Genomic DNA, 19,892 nt, shown 5'->3' with positions numbered 1-19,892 from the left:
CCAGCTTCACTGGCACCAATAGTCCACTAGACATATTGGATATGAAACCATTAAGATATTAGGGATCTTAGTTTAAACCACCATAATACTTGTGATATCAGCAGAAAAATCAGACCACTGAAAAAGGCTCCATGGATGGCCAGGCTTGGCTACTAGTAATGGATACAGAGCTGCTAAGCCTCCGGGGACTGGGCACCAGCATTGCTTGTTTACCCATTGTAAGTAGGCAAAGCATGGAAAATGGAAAGTGAAATATTAGTTGGCTTAAAAAGGAGCCTGGAAAATCATCAGGAAACATCAATATCCTTCAGGCATGAAGTCAACATGAAGGTGACAGTGCAAGAAAATTCAATTACATAATTAGCTGTAATAATTTCAAGTCAAAACAGTTACATAAGCAGTGACGTACCATTACCCAAAATAGATCAGAAGAAAAACAGCAGCAGCATCACCAAACCCTGTGTGGTCCATGTGAATTACATAATATTCACAGCTTACCTGGAACGCATGGCTGGCGAAACCCAGCCCGAGCTGCCTGCACACAATCATGGCCTCCATGGTGCCCCAGCTGTCACTACACACAGTGCCCCATTTCAGTGTGCCGTTACGCTCCATCAGAACCTCAACCCGTCCCTCTGTGGGGCTACGGCCACCATTTAGACGGACCTGTGTGGAAACACAAACATACTTGTGCCAAAATACAATTTTCATGGTACCTATAAATCCAGATTTACTCATTTTGGAGGGAAACATCAGACATATCCTGGTTTGCCTTCTACTTATAGAAGAGAAGATGAGACTAGAGGGCCACTGTTCACTGACCGCCACTTGCCATCCCTTTTCACACATCAGTTTTCTGCCATCAGTCACAATCCGTTGGCTCGATGGATCTGTTGCAGATTGTGGGAAAACTGATGCAACGGATCCATCGAAAAAACGGATCTGTCGCATCAGTTTCTTTACGCCATCTGAGCGTGCTCAGTTAAAAAAAAACGGAATCTGTCGCCGGATTCCGTCATTTGACTGATTACGATGGATCCTGCACCCATAGGCTTCCATTCTACTAGACGACAGACGGCAACGGATCCGTTGCTGTCCTTTTTTTCGACAGACAAAAAACCATTACTTTGTCCGTTGTCTCCGTCCGATGGACAAACAATTTTTGATGGATCTGTCGAACGGCGGATGAAACATGAGACCATGCGTCGCATCCATCGCTACAAGTCTATGAGAAAAAATGGATCCAGCGGCAGCAGTCGCCAGATCCGTTTTTTTTCCAAAATTCGACGGATTGTGGCTGATGGCACAAAAAAGATGTGTGAAAGGGGCCGGTTTCTTGCCCAAAACTAGGATATAGGATAGTGATACCGATTGCCATGGACAGTAGAATACAGGTACAAGGTAGGATGCAATTTGAGTGACTGATCTAATCTTCTCTAAGAAGGGACCTACCATTCACCTAGTAATTAGTGATGGGCGAATACTAAATATTCGGGTTCAGATTATTCATACTGAATACCTAGAATTATTCCTGTATTCGTCACGAATAACGAATCTAATGCAAGTCAATGAGGACCTCGCCATTTTTCTTTAAGATATTCCAGAAAATAGCTTGGGTCCGTTATTCAAGACAAATACTTGAATAGTACTAGGTTTTCGATAAGAATAATCCGAGCCCAAATATTTTACTATTTGCCCATCACTATTAGTAATCATTTCATCTTTATCTCACCTGGTTCTGGAATCCCATGGCTGGTATGTTACACCTCACTGCAGCGTCCTCCTCGTGGTTGCAGCTTGAGGAATGTGCATTGAATTTGCAGTCTATAATTGACTTTTCAAAACCAGTGCACTGGATCTCACTCATATGGATGTGGCCCATTCCTAAGAAGAGACATAAACCAGCGTGAGTCACTTTCACATCGTCCAGTAGAACATATATCGTTGCCTCCGTTCTTATATTACCTTGCCCCAGCTGTGCTCCCACCAGAGCCTCTTTGGCACTTCCAAACCCCAGTTCCCGGCAGACCACACTGGCAGACACCAAGTTCCATCGATCATCACAAATTGTTCCCCACTCATTATTCTTCAGAACCTCAATTCGTCCTTCTCCAATATTGGCACCACCTCTCAGACGTACCAGTGGCTGCTGTATAAAGAGTAAAGATTACATCGCAGTGAGAAAAACAACATAAATCCTTAAAGAACACCATCATTAATAAGCTTATGGCACAGAGGTCAATTGTTCACAGCATACCCCATCTGCTTTTCTTTTATGGTAGGCAGATATTTTGGATTAATACTGAAGGAATTCTCTTTTACAGCCATACTAGGGAACTGGAAATTCGGTACCTTTTAGGTACTATTAGACTGACTAATAGGTCATGTTAAAGGGAGTTGACTGTCCAAACCAACCACATACTCTTGGTGTGCTGCTCTATATGCACCAGGTGTCATGGTGACTTCGGACTCTGTTTAAGGCCGGGGTCACACTTGCGTGTGACTCGTGCGAGAACCGGATCGCACTGCACGGACCGGCCGCCTTCTATTCTGCCAGGAGCTGCTCCGCTGTATGTATTTCTATGATGCTGACTCGCTCCTTTCAGGGGAGCCGCGGCAGGTCCGGGCAGTGCGATCCGATTCTCGCATGAGTCACACGCAAGTGTGACCCCGGCCTAAACTGTAGAGTCTGGTGCTTCTGTGTTGATAAGTCAGAGCCGGGCGTCAACCAGTTTTGTGTTCACTGGTGATCGTTTTGGCAGGAGTAAATTCCTGCTGGCCTGTGAAGTGCTGCTAGGGTCACAGGTTACTGAAGATCTATCACAGCCGCCTCCACCCTTTAAAAAATGAATCATAATCAGCAGCCAACCAATTACGTTACATGATAGCCAGGCAATAAATATAGTAAATAATCACAAATTAGTTAAAAGATGGACCAGGGCAAATTGCTGCAACCATATGATAAAAAAAGGAAAGAAGATGCGATCAAAACCCAAATTATTACTGTGAAAAACTTTATTAATTAGGTGGAAATGATGGCATGTGGCACAAAAAGCAAGATTGGGGCGCACATTCCAGAGGGAACCCAAATTATCGTAATTAAATCATGTAATGTTACCTAATTGTACAACCAACACTGCGCTTGCAAAAAATTAGGCTAGCAAAATTTACATGATAGCCAACTATGTTGCACAGTATATAATGCCCCATGAAAGACACCAGTCAACTGCATGGAAAATACCACATAGAAAGTGACCACCAGGGGATGAAATAATAGCTATCTAAACCTATATAGGAGACAAACGCTCACCTGGGGGACTGGGTCAGGGTAACCACGTGGGATGGCGTCCACCCCAACATCCGTTTCGGCTAGAGAGCTTTCGTCAGGGGGGCAAACATTACCTGATTTAATTACGATAATTTGGGTTCCCCCTGGCATGTGCGCCCCAATCTTGCTTTTTGTGCCACACGCCATTCACCTGATTAATAAAGTTTTTCACTTTCATAATTTGGGTTTTGATTGCATTTTCTTTCCTTTTTTGTACTTTAAAAGATGGTGGATCCTGCACCTCTATGCCAAATATAGCGAAAGTGATACCGTTTTTTAGCATGGTGATTTAGCTGCTGGAAGACTGTTGTATGCTATCGTGGTGTGTTTTGGAGATACCCTTGTTGTTGTGTATTTCCTTCCTTTTCTTCATTTCTTCCCTGTGCACAAATTGTCTTTACCTCCGTGATTGACTACTGTGGGTGTGAATTTTAGTCCCTCCCTGTCTGTATATTTGTGTGGGGATTTATCACTCTAGTCGTGGCCCCCTCTTGGGGTGGGGGTATAAGATCAGGGCTTCTCAGGAGTTAGGGTTATGCTGGGGGTCCAGACCTCGCCACCACTAGGTATACATATGGGATAAGGGACAGCTATGGGCTTCCCTAGCCTGAAGATCAGTTTAGGAGCCCCGATTCCCGATCACTCCATCACTATCATGACATGTGGTCATACACTTCAGTGTACCTTCCCACTTTCTTAATTTCCATCTATCTTTGCACCTCCTCATCCTTGATTGACAGCTCTAGCTTTACAGAAGTAAAAGAAGGGTAACGATAGGTAGAAAAAGAGTAGGTATCGTAGGAAGGTGCACTGAACTGTTTTGGACACCTAGATCTTAGGTTGGACAGTCATGTTGTGTTTCTGACTCTCTTCAAGGTTAAGGTTAGTGTGTTTCTGTTGTCTAAATGCACTAAAGACTCATGTAATCTGCAGAGGAGTATATCAATAAAGAACCTGGAAGTATCAAATAACCTAATTTACCAAAAATGTGCAAAAATGCTGCAACATCGAAACCTCACCATTACTCATCAATCGTGGGAATGTAACATTACAGTTTCAGGACTAATCACAACATTTCTAGGTTTGGTTTTGTTGGTCCATTGACACAATCTATTTAATTTGTGATTGATGGCAGTCTTCTCACGATTATTATTGTATTTGTGACATAACGCAGTTTGTACCTCTTGGCGAAATGCTTTGCGAAAGCCGCTGACTGGACTGGGGGCAAAGGCTCTTCCAGGAGTACAGCTCACGACAGCAGGAGCGCCACTGGAGCAAGTCTGGTTAGAGGTGGTCTCTGGGGTCAGTACTCCCCCCACGGTGCAGGTGGAGATATGGGCCTCATTCCCGGTACAGTTTGCTGAGAACTGCCAATAACTGTGTTTCTTGCGAGTCGCAAACATTCTGGAGAAAGATGAAGTTTAATTAGTCAAAGGCTAAGAACTAGTGATGAGCGAGTACTACCATGCTTGGGTGCTCGGAACGAGAAGGCCAGACACTCAAGTGCGCGACTTATGTATTGAGTATAAATTAAGTCAGTGGGGGACTTCAGAAGATCTTCCTGAAAAATGCTCAAGTTTCACATTGACTTCCATTATACTCTTCATATGAGTTGAGTACTTGAGCATTGACTTGCTCGTTTCGATTTCCATGCACCAGAGCATGGTAGTGCTCGCTCATCACTACTAAGAACCATGGAAATCAATCGATTTGGGTTAGAATAAATAATTATCCTTTATGCACGGAGGAACATTGCCAATGTATTTAATGTCTGGACAGATGGATGGTGGAGAACCAGTTGAGTAAAAGATGGAATAAAGTAAATCTATTACCCTCTAATGGGTGTTTGTAGGCTCTTCAGGCTAATCAGGGTATTTCACACACATGAAATGTAAGGCAAATCTGCAAAGAAACACTACAACATTTGTATGTGGGTTTGGGGCACAATTCAATGCGTATTTAACCCCTCAAAATTGTAAGGAGTGAAATTGGCTTTGAGAATTCGCAATAGAAATTTTACCAACTGTACAGAAGGTCAATTTCTATAAGAAAATGTCATTCACATGGTAGGTACATACTCTACCCCTGGTGGGTTATGCAACCAATAGGGACTTAAAAGAATGTTTCAGAATTTAGAACATTTCCATATAGTATTGTTTGTGAGGATTGCCCACTTACTTGTACACCTTCTGGTTGTATTTTCTCTCTCCAGGGAAGCCGAACATGCCACATATTACCCTGCTGTTCTTCTGGGTCCACAGTGTATCACACACCTGCTTCCAAGTGCCGTCTACCTTGACTTCTACGTAGCCTTCTGTTACAGGGATACGTTTTCGATATGTGGCCAGGATTGCCCGTATACGCACATCTTCAACCTGAATATGTAGCTCCTAGTGTGAAAGAAATATTTAATAAGAAGCTGGACTGGAAATCCGATTCTCTTTCGCTTTTGTAAATTAGTTAGTAAGTGCACGGGGGGGAGTATCAATGTACTCTTAAGTGCATCGACACGCCCACAATGCACTCCACAGCTAATTCGCATTTCGCTTCATGGCTTAATTACTCAACGATCACATGTGATTACTACAAGACAGGTATCATTTTTAATGTTGTTCTATCACCTATACAGCCATACCCTTAGTTAAATCCTTCTAACGGTTCCCTTTAATATGTAGAGTCTAAAATTCACAAAGCCCAAACTTTGGACAAACAGGTCAAACATTTTCAGAAATCTTGGTTCAAAAACAGCAGAAAACATGGAAAATCATATCGTGTCCATTATTTAGGAAACCTATTGAACCTCATAAATGATCCATCTCCACCAGAAAAATACTAAAATTATTAATTACTACAATTACTGTTGAGCTACGGAACAGTACGTGGATCAAGGAATGAATACCCAACGCGTTTCAAAGGAGTTGGGATTACGGCTCCTACTGATTTCATAGGTTTATATAGGTGGGAAGTAGAAAAGAAAAATTAAGAGAAAATCAAAAAGATTTATATAGGTGGCCATGACTGGAGGGGTGGAAACTGCATCAAATGTCTAAAGCAGAGAGTCACTGGATTTCTTAATAAAATACTCGGAATCCATCAGGTCTGAATAGCAAAATCAAATTTTTTGCATTTATGAATTAAAAGGAAAAATATGGATACTTTGTATTATTGGTTACACAGTCTGCTGAAGCCATGACTGCCTATGTAATCCATACAAGTAAAATATATCTTTGTACCGTGTTAGCCAGTCTAAGTCCTGTTGTGTATAAATATGTGACTCTTCAGATTTTGTGTTATACCATGCCTGATGAAGAGACCTGAGTAGTCTCGAAAGCTTGCAATTATTACCATCTTTTCAGTTAGCCATTAAAAGGTATCAACCACTGAGGACTCTCATAACAATTTTTTATGTAATCCATGAAATGCATAGAAGTCGTAATCTCTGAGGAAGGACGACTCCTTCGAAACGTGTGGGATATTCACTTCTTGAGCCACGAATTGTTGTGTAGCGGGTGACATCACACCGTCTGGACCGGACCGCTTCATTTGGACTGTTATTAGTCTGGTGCAGTGCTACCGGCCGGGAAGCAGAACCACATATACTGACTCTATATAGAAACGATCGAGAAAGTATGATCAATCTTCTTCCACCGATTGGAAAATCAACTCACTGTACAACAGCTACATTGGATTTTGGATGTCAGTCATCACAAGACATATCGTCAATATTTGTAGGATCTTCAATACATGTGTTTGTATTATTGGGATCTTTTTGTTGGGCACATAGCGTAGTTTGCACTTTATCCTTTTTGAACTTACAAAATTGCTTGTATTCACAAGCACTACAGACAATACCCATTCATGAAGAGGGGAATAACCCTTTAAGCATGCTCAATGGTGTGTCTGTGCAAGATATAAGCACCAGATCCTCCATGATACCCTAATAGGGTCTGCTAAATACAGTGTCATAAATATGTAGGTACATAATATACTCCTGAGTCAGGAATCACTAGAAAGAGTATTCTGTATGATGAGGTATACAGGCTGTACTGTGGAGGGCTTTTAGAAATGTATTTCTAGGTTTATGAGTTATCAGATTATGAGTCACACTAAACGTAAAATAGGTCTGAGGTGAACCAGATTGGGATGGCCATTACACGGAGTGTTAGCTCAGCAGTCTAGCCGAGAGTCCGGGATAACAGTGCTCTGTTATAGCCATCTACACCGCCAGAGTGAGTCACAGTCAGCCCGACCACAGCAGAATGAAGGGGGAGGCCCCGTCCTATAGGGGGTGTCTGCCAGATGTGTGTTTAACCCCCATAGGACCTGTTTAGACACAGACGTATTGTATTTTATAGACGTCTCTTTCCATTATAAAAGCAACTATTTATAACTGGACATAATGTAGGAGAAATGTCTAACTACCTATATATATATATATATATATATATATATATATATACACATGCATACACTGGAGATCAAAATTAGAGAACAACACACAATTTCCTAAATATTACGGTCATTGTGTAGTCCTATGTGATTATATCCCAACATGAGTAATCTCGCAGTATTTTAAGCTTATTTAATAAACTGAATATATTCCAAAGCACATTATAAAAATGTAATTGAGATAAAAGTAAAATAACACGGATCAAAATTAGAGAACACTTTCAGATACCTGCAAGTTATTGGTGTTAGTCTGGCACGTGGTGCTAATTTCACTAATTATCTGACAAACCCTATGCAACTGGCAGCCTAACTTTCCAGTTTGCTATGACTGCAAAAATGGTGTGCCGTTGTAAAGTGACTGAAACCCTCCAGCAGCAGGTTGTCCAAATGAAGGCCAAAGGGGTGACCATATCAGCCATAGCAAGAGAAGTTGGTCGTTCCAAGTTTGTGATTTTAAGAATATTGCATCTTTACAACATCACAAATTCTTTCAAGCCTCCCAAGAAGGCTGGTCGCCCTCGATAGACAAATGAAAGAGAGGACAGGATAATGTGGAGGATCTCCATGGGTAATCATTTCAACACTGCAGCTGGAATTGCTCGCCAGTTCAGCACTGAAGAGGGTAAAGGCCCTGTCACACACAGAGATAAGTCTGCGGCAGATCTGTGGTTGCAGTGAAATTGTGGACAATCAGTGCCAGGTTTGTGGCTGTGTACAAATGGAACAATATGTCCATGATTTCACTGCAACCACAGATCTGCCAAAGATTTATTTCTGTGTGTGACGGGGCCTTAAGGATCTGTCTTGTCATACAGTGTCATGACGTTTAAGAGCATTTGGACTGAAAGCCCACTCTGCAGTAATCAAACCTCTCATTACCAGAAAGAATTAAAAGGCTAGACTCACCTTTGGTGAGGAGAATGTTGTGTGGACAAAGGAGAAGTGGTCCATGGTTCATTTTAGTGATGAAAGCAAGTTTAATTTATTTGGGTCTGATGGGAAACATTATGTTCGTCGACAAACTGGGGAAAGACTAAACCCAAAGTGTGTTAAGAAGTCAGTGAAAGGATCTATTAGGGCTCAACATATTTTGTGGCTAGTGGATACAATTTTTTGAGATTATCAGTGTTTGACTCAGGTCATTGTACCTTTTGGTCAGAATTATTTATTTACCTATTTTTTTGTGGTGGATATCATTTGTGTTGGTTGGACTTATTGTAGGGACTCCATAGGGTCTCTGAGGGTGAGTCGCCGGTGAGCGGGGGCGCCATTTGCATTTTACTTAGGGTGCCGACCTCAGCAGCAAGGCAGGGTGAAACTTTAGGGGTAAAACAGGGCCTCTCAGGTATATTATACATCCTTACCTTTTTTTCTTCTGCAATTACCCTCTAGTCCACCCTCTTTTTATGGAGTGTGTTTTTTGTACATGCCTTATAGTGTTTTAATGATCATGATTAAGAATTAAAATTTTAAAGTGATTTTTTTGATTGTGAATTGGTATTTGGATCTCTTTCTTATCTGATATTGGTTAGCAGTGATTGTGACTGCTTCACTGAATCTCCGGCTACCCTGTGAACTACTACTCAACTCCTTCAGATGCCGACCAAGCATTATAGCCTCCATTGTTCCAACCTGTCCATCTCGGAGACCCAATGTCATCTAACTGTACTACTCAATAACAGCTCATCCGAGCCGAAGACTCCGAGACTCCACCTGACCAGGTGAGACATCGCACTGAACCTGTCCTACGGAGACAAGAAATGCACAGAAAGATCGACAAATAGGTTCACATGGAAAACACCCCAGAGTCAACTAAGCAGGGCTTATCTGCTCTGACACCATGTCTGATGAAAATTGACTCGACATTTGCAGAAAAGCTGAGGCAAGGCCTAAATATACCGCCTCACACTCCCCCAGTGTTGAGCTGTGTACACATAGTGTGTAGATCGCCTGCTATATATACCCTCGCTAGCTGTGACCACACTCTGCAAACACAGCTTCTTCATGCAGATGAGAAACTGAACTTGTGACCCAGACGCTTCACACGACACCCAGACCAAACACTCCGGGCCGCAATACCAGGATCAGACAGGCAGCAGCTCAGCCCGGGCAGAGAGCAAACAGTGCCCAGAGACATTGGCAGGGGCACACCTAAAGCAAATCCCTCACATCATGGTAGAACTAATTAGGGACATAAATAAGGATAGGTGAGACGCCCGTGGGTGAAGAATGATGACGGCGCTTCTTTTTGGCAGGAATAGAAATTTGCAAAAGTAACATTTTTATTGGAAGCATATCCTTCATATGAGGGTTCCACCAGATCTATATATAAGGTGGTCCAAACGTAGGTGGACAGTATGTGTAATAGGGTTATCAAGCATGGTGTAAAGTGAAACTGACTCAGTTGCCCCTAGCAACCAATCAGATTCCACCTTTCATTTTCCAAAGAGTCTGTGAAGAATGAAAAGTGGAATCTGATTGGTTGCTAAGGGCAACTGAGTCAGTTTCACTTTATACCATGTTTGATAACCCTATTACACATACTGTCCACCTACTTTTGCATCACACTGTAGATTTTATATATATATATATATATATATATATATTTATATATATATATAGTATTTATAAACACAGTCATGGCTGAAAATGTTGGCACCCTTGAAATTGTTCCAGAAAATAAAGTATTTCTCCCAGACATTTATTGCAATTACGCATATTTTATAATACACATGCTTATTTACTTTGTGCCTATTCGGTGAACCCCCCCAAAAAAAACATAGAAGTAACGGCAAATTGGACATATTTTCACACAAAACTCCAAAAATGAGCCCGAAAAAAAATGTTGGCACCCTCACATTAATAGCCCACGCTTTGGAATAAGTAACTGCAATCAATCGTTTCCTATAACCATCATCAAGCTTCTTACACCTCTCACCTGGAATTTTGGACTCTTCTTTTGTAATCTGCTCCAGGTCTCTCATATTTGAAGGCGTCTTCTCCCAACAGCAATTTTAAGATTTCTCCACATGTGTTCAATGGGATTTAGATGTGGACTGATTGCTGCCACTTTAGAACTCTCCAGTGCTTTTGTTTTCATCCACTTCTGGGAGCTTCTTGAAGTATGTTTGGGGTCAGTGTCCTGCTGGAAGACCAATGACCTAGGACGCAAACTTAGCTTTCTGACACTGGGCACTACATTGTGACCCAAAATCCTTTGGTAATCTTCAGATTTCAAGATGACTTGCACACAGTAAAGGTCCTAACCTCCACAATATTTGACTGTAGGTCCTGTGTTCTTTTCTTTGAAGACCTCATTTTGTTTTCGGTAAACAGTGGAATGATGTGCTTTACTAAAAAGCTCTATCTTGGTATCATCTGTCCACAAGACACTTTCCCAGAAGGATGTTGACTTACTCATATATATTTTGGCAAACTGCAGAACTAGCTTTTTTATGCCTCTTTGTCAGCAGTGGGGTCCTCCAGGGTCTCCTGCCACCGTGTTTCATTTCATTGAATGTGAATGGATAGTTTGCACTGACACTGATGCACCTTGAGCCTGCAGGACAGCCTGAGTTTCTTTGGATCATGATTGGGGCTGCTTATCCACCATCCAGACTATCCTTCGTTGCAACCTTTCATCAATTATTCACTGACGTCCACTTCCAGAGAGATTAGCTACGGTGCCATGGGTTGTTAAACATCATGATCTCTGAAGATGGAGTTGTAACCTTGAGATTGTTGATATTTTTCAACAATTTCGGTTTTCAAGTCCTCAGACAGTTCTTTTCTCTTTCTGTTCTCCGTGCTTAGTGTGGCATACACAATGCTAATATTGAGCCAACTTCTTGCCTTTTTATCTGGTTTCAGGTGTGATTTTCATATTGCCCGCACCTGTTACTCGCCACAACTGAGTTTGTACGAGCATCACATGCTTGAATCAAAGTTTACACACAATTTTGGAAAAGTGCAAAAAATTTTTTTGGAAATTATGTCCAATTTGCCTCTTTTACTGAGATTGTTTTATGTTATCCCAATAAACACAAAGGAAAGGAGCATGTGTATAACAAAACATGTTTAATTGCAATAATTTTCTAAGAGAAATACTTCATTTTCTGCAACTATTTCAAGGGTGCCGACACTTTTGGCCATGACTGTAGATATATACAGTATATATATATATACATATATGTATATATATATATATATATATATATATATATATATATACACACACACACGATATTAGTTATTTTATATATCTCTGTAGGATCAATGGATACTGGTGGATCGTATGATGAGCATTTTATTCATCACATCATATAGGTAGACTGCTAAAAAAGCAATTTTCCGATACCTTTCAGATCAGAATGCCCGAGCATGTGACTGTCTCAGTGGGACATGTATGTGGCACAGTACAGCACTGTGTATACAGAGAGATTGTGAGCTCGGAAATGTGTACTGTACACTAGGTGTGATAGTCATGTGCAAACACAAGCCTACGCAGTGCAGTGAGGATCCGCTCCCACTCTTTAGGCCGTAGATCAGCCGAAATATCCGGTGGCTGCAACAGCCAAGCCTGATATATGAGCAATTAATATTTTGTAAACTAGGGTTAAGTAAAATGACTGCATATAAAAAAACTAGTTGATGAAAGGCATGTGCATTCATATATGAATGATATCACTAGTATACCCGCTAACCATATTGAACATATTGCCCTTTATAGGAAGGTGGTATAATAATGATGTGTATTATTTTCAGAAATAACTGCATATAGAGAGGCGTGTATGAGATATACACTGGGTGTGTGAGGGACACCATAATGGTGGTTCATGGAAAATATGACATAATTAAGTGATGAATGTGATAGTCATCACTGGCCAGCCATGTCGTCAGATGAGTGTGACTGATTCCTTTAGTCCACAAGGTCCTCTGAGGACACCAGCCGTCTTGTAAGGGGGCTGCATCTGATGCATAAAAACATTGAATAAAAGTCGTCCGAACCCACTGATTTCGGCTTGATCAGACCACCAGCTAATGATTATGTGGGCCTACGGATTGTCCCCCGATAGATGATAGATTATACCAGAGGATATAATGATCTGGTTGTTGGAATACAATCACACAATCCTTTTGTGCCGCAGGCCAATAAGCTGACATGCCGTGTGCCCCTCTATGTAGGGGAGTCAGGTGTCAGCTGAATAATCGCTCAGCTGACAGCTATCCTGTATAGCCGGCATTAGGCCAACTTTCTTTGTTCTTTAATTTTTACATAGTTACATAGGTTGAAAAAAAGCCCTCGCTCCATCTAGTTCCACCTTCCTCCACCAATTATACATTTTGTCACTAAATCATTTATAACCGACAATGTTATGTACTGAAGAAATCATGCAGCCCTGTTTTAAAAGCTGTTATAGTATTTGCCATTACTACCTCTTGTGGTAGGGTATTCCACAGTCTGACTGCTCTAACTGTAAAGAACCCTTTCCTATTTCGCTACCGGAATCACCTTTCTTCCACTCGTAGTGATAGGTATAGTGAAGGAAAGTCCAATGCAAGTTCACCCAACCAATGTAGAAGGGGCAGAGAAGTTGGGTGCCCTCTCCACTGTTGGGTCTGCTTCCATCATATCTATTCAGTTGTCCTAGATCCAATTTACTAGTCTGTGATTGATTTCATTCACAGTGTTTGTCATCCGCACAGACATATTGAATTCAATTAGTCTTTTTTTCTTTGCGGATTGATCGGTTATACATAAAATAATGGAGACATATCCTACTTTGCTCCCATTTGTTTATCTAATGCAAGTGAGTGGGTCCCCCCAAAAAACGATCACCCACCAGATGCCATTTGTGTTGCTGTCCGGTGCCCATTGACAAATTGCTAAGATCAGGTTGGAAAACCTTCAACAGTTTTCATTTTGACATACGAAAAGAAAACTAGTGTGGTTAAAAAAAATGGTTGTGAGATGAATGTGAGACATTGATGAAAACCGGTCAATTTTTTGGAGCACTGGAAATAAAATCACTGATGTGTGAATAAGCCCATGCGATAGGGGTAAAGTGAAGATTTTAAGCCCCATGGTTAACAGTGTGACGTCTGCTTGAGATCACAGACTCCGGATGGCTGTCACGGACACATTAGAGGCTACTTGGCCACTCAGCAGGATCCCAAGAACCCCAAAACCCTTTAACCCCTATACAGGGATCTGGAATTACAACAAGGTCCAGGAGGTCACTGCCTATGGAAGGCTGCAATCCCGAGAAGAGTAGTCGTCAGGCAGGGTCCAAACCAGGAAGTACAAAAAGGGACAAAATCGGCAGGCAAGAGGGTGGTCAGGAAATCAGGCTAAGGTCAAACCAGAGATGGCAGCGAAGTACAAACACGGCAGGCACTAGAGTCGTCAGAAACAGGCAGAGGTCAAAACACAGGGATCAAAATTCAGGAGCAGGGTGGTAACCAGAGACAAGCAGTATACTATATCTGGCGGTGACCAGCAGACAGGAGGGGGAATAAGAAGGGTGTGGTGCCTTCCCATTGGCTGTAGTTGAAAGGTGGTAGCTTCAGCTGGAAGATACACACCACCACAGTCAGCCAGTACTACTGCAGGTCCCAGGGAAACCCAGCTTAGTGGATGGGTGACCTTTGTGCCCACCAGAGCAACTGGCACTGACTCCTACCTTATCACCAGCACCGCCCACGGCGGAAATATGGCAGTGCCTGGTGCTCAAAGCAGAAGTCACAGGAGTGGACTCTGGTGGAGACATGACAAAAACATTTCATTTTCTCCCTCACCTCCAGTCTCTCCACCAGGGCATTGTCATATTTGAATCCAGGAATCCTACGGTCGCTGCATTGTACGCCCACGTCCTCGCTATGCTTACAGTCTGTCACTCCCCAGCCATTGTGGCTGCACTCAGAAATGCTTCTCTCCCTCCCTCCACAGTGCACGTTGTCCATCCAGATGTGTCCTGTGGAGACAGTAAGTGCGGTCACGTCACATCATGGAGTAGCATTTTAATAGTCACATATAATTTCCATTGACTTCTAAGGCCATGTCCTAGTACAACATTTATCAAACACTACATTGAATAAGTAGCCATGATAAGACTGTGGATATGGATTTCTAAAGTGATCAAAAATGATGATAAAGAACCGTAGGTCAATGGTTGATCCAATATTTAGGCCTTTACACATCATCACAGCCAAGCATGTAGCTATGTGGGGTATAAAGTAATATATCGTACCCAGGCTTCACTATTTGAAGGGCCCCAAACGCCATCTGTCACATATGTGCCAGTTTTAAAAACATTTAACTTAGAAAGATAAAAAAGAAAGACAAGTACTCTGATGCCGCTCCCAAGTGTCCACTGCACACATTATGATGCCCCCACACAAGTGTGGCGCCCTTAAGGCTTCAGTCGCCACAGGGTACTGCCTCTCCCTTAAGATGTAGTAGTTATCCCGGGCAAAAGGGAGGTTAATTGCTGGTGATTCTCACATTCACAACCACACACAGTCAGGTGCCTCCCCACTGGGGGGATGGCCTGGGGTAGATAGGGGGTGGCCATCACGAAGCATGGGATTTTCCCGGTCACTGGGAAAACCACCTGGGGGGTGGGCACCACTTGGGGAACAGGGAAGGAGCATCTTCACACATAGTCAGTTAGGCCCGGGCACAGCTAGGGGTTAGACACACTTGGGATCTCGGTCCACTCTTCGCCTACTCACACATTTGAGTGCGACATGGGACCCGAGGCTTGGAGCATCCAGCTCACCCAGGGTTCCCTACAGCTACGCAGGATTCCAGGGTCTGCGGTGAGTGCAGGAAACACCCACAACCTGTTCCACATTCCACACACACTGGGATTGGAGGGACCCCGACCAGAAAGGACTCACAGTGGGAACCTTGAGTTGCTTGGGCTCGGCTGGGGCCCATCACAGTGGTGGTGAGTGCTTCGGAAGCAGCAACCGGGTTACTTAAAGAACTGTGAGTAAAGCACCTGGAACTCGCAGAGACTGTGTCCGCCTGTCATTCCCAGCGGCGGCTCCCCGCGCTTCGGCGCCTGCCATTACTACTCCCCTCATCATCCTCCCCGGGGCCCGCTCCACCTGTGGGGAGCAGAAACACCTCAGCTGCTACTACCATCCGCCCCAGAGGACAGCGACAGCAGCGGTGGCTAATCCCTGGCCGCATAACGCAGGTGACGTAACAAAATCAACCTCCACCATTTTCCATCACCGCCCGCTCCTTTATTGTACACCTTGGGGCCACGAAACCGGGTGAAAGGGCCACCCCTTGACATCCCCAGACCCAACATCACTAGGCCCGGCGATGAGTAATTTAACCTCTTGCCCCTTGGGTGCTATACAAGCATCCCACTTGCCTGTGTGCCCTTATGGTCTCTGCTGCCACTCATGTGAATGTCATGTGAATTGCAAGTCCTTCAGTCTAGGCAAACCAAATAGTGGGGGTTTAGTGGTCTCTGCTCCACCATTGTGATCAACTGTAGAGTTGGAGTCAGGACATACCCCCAGCCTCCTGGGACAGCTCCATATTTTGGGACTGTACCACTGAATCCATGAGAGTTTGGAGGTTTGCTCTTTGAGGGTGGGTACCAAGGAGCTTCAAGTTACGTCCCAACCCAAGCTACATTTTAGACAGCACATATATTTAATTTTTGCCAACTGGTTGTCTCTTATTAGTATTGCCCAGCCAGAACATCCAGATCCTAATTTAGTTCCAGGAATTATCATAGTTATGCTGTACTTTGCAGTATACTACCCGCACTGTGCCAGCTTGACAGATGACGAAATAGATATACTGGAAAATGCCTACAGTGAGCTTACCTTCTCCTTTGCCATACTTGGAGCTTGGCGCCCATGACACTGCCTCCATGTAGCCCAGGTCTCGACAGACTATGTGGGCAGCATACAAAGAGAAATCGTCATCGCAGATAGTGCCCCACTCTCCATTATAGAATACTTCCACTCTCCCCTCGTTGTGCTTGCGCTTCTCTCCTGCCAGCCGCACGTGGATTTTTGGTGATGGCTTAGGTGGCTGTGTGGGCTGTGGTTCAGGCGCCTGTTGCTGGTAATATTCGGGATAGTATTGCCAGTGCTCATATTGCCCCAATGTGGGTACAGTCAGAGCAAGGAAGAAGAGGAATACGTGAGCCACCAACATAGTTTATAAGAAACGTGGACAAAGTAACAGCTCACCTGTAATGAAAGAAAGACACAGAAAGCAGAGATGAGATTTGTGCTCACAAACATCTCAATATACTGTATGTACTGCATTAAAAAAAAAACAGCTGCCCCCTACGACCCTGAGACCAACACTTAGGGGCTTTACATACTAGGGGCTTTACATACTAGGAGCTTTACATACTAGCAAAATACCCGCGGCTTCACTCAAGGAAAAATGTGTAGATTATTGGTTACACTTCCTAAGGTTACATTTTCAGTTTCTGAAGTTTGACATTTTCAGCATTTAAGATTTGTTTTTTCAACTCTTCTTTCAGTTTGAGACAGTTTTGCTTTTTTAGCTTTTTGATTAACATGTCCAAAGATGGACATTTGGTGGGTGGTATTTTAAAAAAAATAGTCCCTAGTATTATTACTAGGGATTAGCAAACCCAAACATTAAATTTTGGAGTTTGTAACGGACACCTAGTGTCAGGGGCTCAAACTGAAACACAAACTTTTCACGGAAGGCCGTGTCCGAGTTCGGGTGTTGTTCAGATGCTGAATAAAGTTTTTGAAAGGTTGCAGCACAGCCAATCAACAAGTTTTTCGGCATTGGAAATTTGCCTGTACGCTGCTGTGAACAAAATAAATACGAGAAAATAAATAACATGGGCTCCCCCCTATTTTTGATAACCAGTGCAGGTAAAGCAGACAACTGCATCCTTCACTTGTCTGCTTTATCTTTGCTGGTTATCAAAAATAGTTGTATTTTTTAAAATTATTTATTTCAATAATTTTAAAAATGGTGTGGGATTCCCCTATTTTTGATATCCAGCCAAGGTAAAGCAGACAGCTGGGAGCTGGAATTATGAGGATGGGAAGGCCCATGGTCATTTGGCCCTTCGCAGCTTAAAAATAGCAGACCGAACCACTATTAGATGCACTATTCTTTGCCCCGCTTTTCCCAATTGCCCTGGGGAAGTGGCATAAGGAGAAATACTGTTGGGGTTGATGTCAGCTGTTAATTGACAGCTGACATCAAGCCCAGGGATTAGTAATGGAGAGGCATCTATCAGACACCCCCATTACTAACCCGGTAAGTGTACAGTTAAAAACATACACGCAGGAAAAAAAAATGTTTATTTCAATAAAGACTCCCCTACACTCCTTTGTTCACCAATTAAAAAAATCTTGAAGTTCTGATGTAATCCAATGTGAATAAAAACTCTCCCCCACACTCCCTCGATGACTAGTTTATTAATTCAAAACTAATCCTTGAAGTTCCGACATAATTCAATAGTGTAATGTTCCACGATGTCCATCGAATCCTATGGAGCCTCGTTCTAAGGTACGAAATTTCTTTGCTATAGATGTAGCAGTACTCAGAATGCTGAGCTGTGTATAACTCTGCCCACACTCCTGATTGATAGCTTTCTGTGTCCACTGTACATGATCAGCCAGCTGCCAATCATTGGTGGGGGCAGGATTACACAGATTAACTGGACTGTCTTGCACGTGAGGCCTAGTTCCGTAGTGATAATATCCTACTGATAAAACACTGCCTATATTGAAACTACAGCACACAGCCCAGTAAGTTACACATTGCTGGAATCAGGTTCTTTTTCCCTACGTTATGCTGCTCTCAGATTACATAGCAAAAACCTCTTAACAGATTCCTTTTAATTATTTTATCGTGTGTTGCTAGATGGCGCTAGTCTATTAAAGGAAGGCCCAACATTTTAGTATGCCTTTAAAGGGGAATTCCACATTAAGGCATCCTCTTACATTTCTTTGTAATGAGTCAGAAGATAATATCCCAAATTCCCAGACAGGGGCTTTTCAGAAACGCCATTCTGACAACCTTTTCTGAACTGATGTTGAAGTATCAGACTACGCATATCTTTAACTAAGGGAATTTGGTTCTGTTGTCCTTTTGTAAGGCACTGTGAGATTCCAGTTCATTGACATCTACAAGAGTATTTTTTAACATGTTACAGTAGAATATGAAATAATAATTAAAAGTGTAATTTGCTTCTGAGTGCATGCCTTTGTCTTTGGGATCAATGTGCTATGTCACCCCTCATTTTACAATGTAAACAGCATATGTTATTAAAAAAAAATCTCTCATAACTGATGAGGCTGGTGTGCTTACTTTGATAATCCATTACTAGAGATGAGCGAATGCGTGGAAGTTCGGTTCGGCGCTTCAGCCAGATTTTTGATGAAGTTCGGAATGGGACCCGGAGTTGACCTGAACCCCAATGGGAGTCACTAATTGGGCAGACCGGGTCTCCGTCCACATGCAGCCAGCCATAAGCAGATCACATTCAGGGGGTGGGTAGGTTTTTTTTTTTTTGGTACACACTACATCCGATGACTTTGGTGTTACCCCCAGTGAGCGCCATGACATGTCATGTTCAGTTTTGCACCTGTTCAGGCTGAATTGTGTGAGTGCCGTCAGTCTTTTTATCTAGATAAGGCTAGTTTCACACTTGCGTTTTTTTCCTTCAGTCGCAATCTGCCGTTTCGGCCGTTAACGGATTCCGCTGCTTCCCATGGACTTGTATGGATGACGCGTTGCGACTGATGGTCCTGCGTTACATCTGCCGGCCGACGAAGCGTTGCATCCGCCAGGCGGAAAGAACGCAGCATGTAGTGTTTTTCTGTGCTTCCCAGAGTGTCAAAAAAACGCAATGCGCTGGATTCCGTCGGCGTCAGTCATTTTTATAATGGAAGTCTATGGTCTATGGTCTATTTGACGAATTCCTGTGACAGATCCGTGTTTACACAACTGCGCATGCTCAGTTGAGTAAATTGCTGAAAAAAAGCTACAACGGATTCCGTTGTTTTGCAGGATCCGTCACATCAATTGTGCCACTATATGCAAAGTATCCGTTACATCTGTCACACAACGCAATGCGAT

At 42.9% G+C, this 19,892-nt stretch overlaps 1 protein-coding gene across 1 annotated transcript in view; it reads right to left on the bottom strand.

Annotated features, from left to right (window-relative positions):
• LOXL2 (lysyl oxidase like 2) overlaps positions 1-19,892 on the bottom strand; it is a 128,853-nt gene that overhangs the window by 35,596 nt on the left and 73,365 nt on the right. Inside the window, exons 2-8 of the mRNA XM_075346252.1 lie at positions 16,631-17,002; positions 14,576-14,751; positions 5,507-5,718; positions 4,510-4,732; positions 1,966-2,149; positions 1,733-1,884; positions 499-666 (exon numbers count right to left, since the gene is read on the bottom strand). Of these exons, the coding sequence (XP_075202367.1) occupies positions 499-666; positions 1,733-1,884; positions 1,966-2,149; positions 4,510-4,732; positions 5,507-5,718; positions 14,576-14,751; positions 16,631-16,967 (1,452 nt within the window). The 5' untranslated portion in view covers positions 16,968-17,002. The remainder of the gene's footprint in view (positions 1-498; positions 667-1,732; positions 1,885-1,965; positions 2,150-4,509; positions 4,733-5,506; positions 5,719-14,575; positions 14,752-16,630; positions 17,003-19,892) is intronic.

This window comes from Anomaloglossus baeobatrachus, chromosome 4, assembly GCF_048569485.1.
Source record: "Anomaloglossus baeobatrachus isolate aAnoBae1 chromosome 4, aAnoBae1.hap1, whole genome shotgun sequence".
NCBI lineage: Eukaryota > Metazoa > Chordata > Amphibia > Anura > Aromobatidae > Anomaloglossus > Anomaloglossus baeobatrachus.
The sequence above is the reverse complement of the archived record's forward strand: the minus strand, read 5'-3'. Positions and strand labels throughout refer to the sequence as shown.